We start from the raw sequence: 4,225 nt of genomic DNA on the forward strand, positions 1-4,225 counted from the left end.
GGTCACAGAGGTGAGTCAAAACCACAACCTCATTCTCAGCACCTCGGCAACCAAAGAAAGTTGGAGCAGGCATGAGCCTGAACGTGGACTCCAGTCCTTGGAGTTAAAGTGATTTCTTAGCCTATAGCTCTGGATGCAAAGGGTGGAAACACAGACGCAGATCTGGTTTTATTTGAGGGGTCCTATGAGGGAAAAGACAGGGGAAAAGGATGGAGAGGTACACATTTTAAGAAAGACTTGCTTTTGGTATGTTTCCAATAACTAAAGCATACAGCAGATGAGATGTCTCGAGAAGACATCACAGGATTTGGAAGTGAAGATTTCAGGAATGTTGCCTTTTTGGGCATAAACTTCAGCAGCATTTTGTGACCATGTCTGCAGTCCCTGCCTGGAGAGAAACCCTCCAGCAGAGCAGAGAGAGTCAAGGCAGCTTCAGTGATAATGTTCCCCTCCTTCTAATGGGCATTTTTCTCCAGGATTAGAGGAATAACTCAGCTTTGATGACATATCACCACCACTACATTACTCAGAGCTCCATACTTCCCTGCTGTCAAAACAACAGCCTTTAGCTTCCCCTAAATCTAGACCCAGCTGGCACATCTTCACTTGGGTTCAAGAAGATACTGGACAAATTCATCGAAGGGAAATTGAGAGAAATTACAGAAGCTAAACCTGGCTCAGAGCCCCCCAACCTGAAATCGGTCATCTGCAGGTGGACATGGGGAGAAAGTATCAAACACCCGTGTTCCAAATCTTCCCCAGCTATCCACTATCTAGGGAACATCTGTGGGGCAAAGCTGAGCTTTGGTCTGACACATTAAAGCCATCCCTATGTTTACTTTTTAGGACTACAAGTCATTGTCAGCTTACGAAGAGCATTACTCACCAATAACAGTGTGATGTACATGAACAAAATTGCAGCCACAATCAGGAGAACAAGAGACCAGAGAAACCAGAAGCCCAGGTTCCCATAGTTATACCTAAAAAGGAATAAAATATTATGATAGTGTCTGTGTTTATCACATGGACTGGGGGGAAAAAACAGCTCTGTTCCTTGAAATGTTGACATTTTCAAAGCAGTAAAACAAAGAGGAAGGAATAACCTATCCTGTAACATGCAAAAGTGGTTGAGTGTCCTCCCCCAGATCCATGATTGCATTAGCCACCAGAGTACTGGACAAGGGCTAATGGGTTTAAACTGAAAACAGGTAGATTTAATCAGGTATCAGGAAAAAATTCTTCCCAGAGAGGGTGGTGAGGCACTTGAACAGGTTGCCCAGAGAAGTGGTGGATGCCCCATCCCTGGAAGTGATCAAGGCCAGGCTGGATGAGGCTTGGAGCAACTTGGTCTAGTGGAAGGTGTCCCTGCCCATGGCAGGGGGCTGGGGACCTCTTTAAGGTCCCTTCCAACCCAAACCATTCTGTGATTCCATGATTCTGGGGTGCTAAAATACCAAGCCAAACTGATGGCCTCGCTCCAAAGAGCTCCTTGTCTGACCGTAAGACACAGCACCTTGCTGTGGACAAGGCAGCCTGGGGAAACAGCAACATGACATGATCAACAGCCCACCTTCTCTGTCCGTGGTTGTGTAGGGCACTGCAGAGGAAAGGGGCTTTGGGTCAGGTTTTGGAGCAGAAAACACAAGAAAGCTGTTGAAGTTGCAAAGGGTTGGCCCAAGGAAAGAGAGAGGGAGGCTTTATGTTTTACCCAAAGGATGAATAATATTCATAGAACCATAGAATTCAATTCTTACACCTTTCATTCCCATAATATTTGAGCTGTTTCAATTTAATTTTAGGGGCCACATTTGCATAACTGTTACCTGCGTACTGCAGAAGGAAAGGATTTGCATAAATCCCTGCCAATTATTTCTTACTTTTGAGCCTGGGAACATGCAAAACGTGCAATTTGCAGTGAGATAGCTGGTGCAATGCCTCTGATGCCAGCCACTACATTTCTCCAGAGGGAACAGGGGAGAAAAAAAGGTTCAGAGAAAGAAAAGGAAGAGTTTAGTCCCTTTCACACACAATTTTTGTGAAGATGACTCTTCCCTTGCTCCCAAATTCACATTTGCACGTAAAAACTGCATCCAAGCAAAGGGCAGAGCCTCAGAACCTCTGAAGCCACTGGATGTTCTGTTTGGATGTTGTAACTGAGAGATTCAAGGAGCCAAATCTGTGGCTCACAACTGAAGTGCCCAGCTGCAGCACAGCTACTGGGGAGGTCGCTCGTCTCCCCCCAGCCACCCTGGAGACCTGCCTGAGGAGCAGGAAAGGAGAAAAAGATAGTACTTACCAGTCAAAGTTATTGTAGTCATTTTTTGCTTCACCCCACATGTACAGAAAGACCAGAGAAAAGCAGAAAGCTCCAACAAGCAATGGGAAAAACACGCATTCCCGCTGGAGAGAGAGAGGAAGGACAAGGGATCAGAGCCTTATCTACCCCAAAACAATCAGAATGAATGATAGATACTTTTAGGCTGTCCATAAAACATGTGGCTTGGTGTTGGACCTCCAGAAACAGAGGTGGAGATAACTTCCCTCCCCATCCTCTGTGACCAGGAGGATGGCCTTAAAAGCGTGCTCTGCAATATTTATTTTCAGGGAAAACAGATTTCATGGCTTTGCAAATGAAAGGGATTTCAATCGCCTTGTGTGAGAAGGAATTGCACTGTGCAGCAGCCCACTTTATGATTTTTACTGCACACCCAGCCCAAATTTTCCCTCTTCAGTATGATCCAACGGTTTTGAGAGGTTTCACTGGCCTGGAGGGTTTGGAACAAGGTCCTTCCTTGCCACCACACATTTGTTAGTGGCATGGTGGCACAGACAGACTGAGCCTGCCATGGAAACACACCAATACGTCAATCACAGAGCCAAAATCTAACTCTCAGTTGGCTCCAAATGATGTTGAGCAGGGATGCCTTTGGCCCACAACAACAGCCACTTGTCAGCTTGGGCTGACCTGTCCCTGCACAGAAATCAATGTCTCTGCTGATTTTGAGCTAATTTACCATCTTGCAGCAGCATTTCCCAGGCTCAGTCTTTCTGCGCTGGTACCGCTTCCACCGGCAGCTGTAGAAACCAGCCAGGCAGGAGATGAAGGGCTGATGCTCATATCTCTGCAGCAAGCGCCGACGTACCACCTTCAGCTTCCCAAACTTGAGCCTCTTGAGGCTGGTGGAACTGGCCTCCATCTGAGTGGCTTTATCTCATCTTCCTCCTGAAAAAAAGACCACGAGTTTTATGGGGACACTGCAACTCTCTCTTCTTTTTGAGTAAGCTTTTCATATCAGAAAAAAAAGAGACAAGTTTTCTCAAGAGGGTGATGCAACCAGCAGGAAAGGGTGCTGAGTACACCCCACCTGATTTTATATACCTATGTAAGATGTCTAACAGGAAAGCATAACCACTGCAAGTCCCCTCAGCAGTGCTCCTGGTTGTAACTTGGGTGCTTTGAATCCCCTCTGAGGGAACCTCTGCCTCCTTTTGACTACACAAGGAGCTCCGGGAAATTAAATTACTAATTTAAGCAATCTGTGCAGGTTCTCAAATTATGTCAGATGAACCTGAGCCTAGGCTTAGCCATGGGAATTAATTCAAAATCACTGTGACCTGTCTGCAGCCTGCTGCCAATTTAACCAGCTCGTGTAGGAAAGGGAGTAAAAGTCTCCAGGAATGCAGAAGTGTCTCATCCTGGCAAACCTGCAGCACTGCAGAGACTGATCCCTTAAGAAAAAATTATTTCCCGACTGAAATAACTTGTCTTGGCAGAGTTTTTCAAGGGTAGAAAGATAAAGATGCACACATGGGAGATCTGTTTGTAATCACGATTTTAAAAAAAGAACTTGGTGGTAAATTGAAACCGATGTAGTTAACAGCAAAGCAACTAGCACCAGGGTTTGTGCCAGCAAAGAGCGATTCACCCAGCAGGGCACTATCAAGGCCTCAAGGAAAGGCTTGGAAAAAAACAAGTCTTGCTTTGGCACAAAGGAGCACCATTATCCAGCACTTCTTTAGAGTACAAAGACAGCCAGAGATGTCTTTCTGTTGCACTAAAAAGTGCCATAGTATCCTTGAGTCCATATCAACCACGTTCAAATTCAGGCATGTCTGCTGCAAAGTCCCAGCTTAGGACTCTAATTTCTCTGATTTATCTGGTGTAATAACTGTCATTTCAGAACAAAACCGAACAATTTGTTGCACTATCATAGAATCATAGAAT

The 4,225-nt window shown here is 45.5% G+C and overlaps 1 protein-coding gene across 1 annotated transcript; it reads right to left on the reverse strand.

Moving 5' to 3' along the window:
- Window positions 1-870: 870 nt before the first annotated feature.
- On the reverse strand, window positions 871-3,225 carry LOC104509819 (glycerophosphodiester phosphodiesterase domain-containing protein 4-like; the record flags this gene model as incomplete). The annotated part of the gene is made up of 3 exons (XM_010151882.1): window positions 3,015-3,225; window positions 2,297-2,400; window positions 871-980 (listed from the first exon to the last, which is right to left on the reverse strand). Coding segments are annotated over exons 1-3 (397 nt in total), but the record flags the coding sequence as incomplete, so codon positions are not given.
- Window positions 3,226-4,225: the final 1,000 nt, after the last annotated feature.

This window comes from Eurypyga helias, unplaced genomic scaffold (assembly GCF_000690775.1).
Source record: "Eurypyga helias isolate BGI_N326 unplaced genomic scaffold, ASM69077v1 scaffold17035, whole genome shotgun sequence".
Classification (NCBI taxonomy): Eukaryota; Metazoa; Chordata; class Aves; order Eurypygiformes; family Eurypygidae; genus Eurypyga; species Eurypyga helias.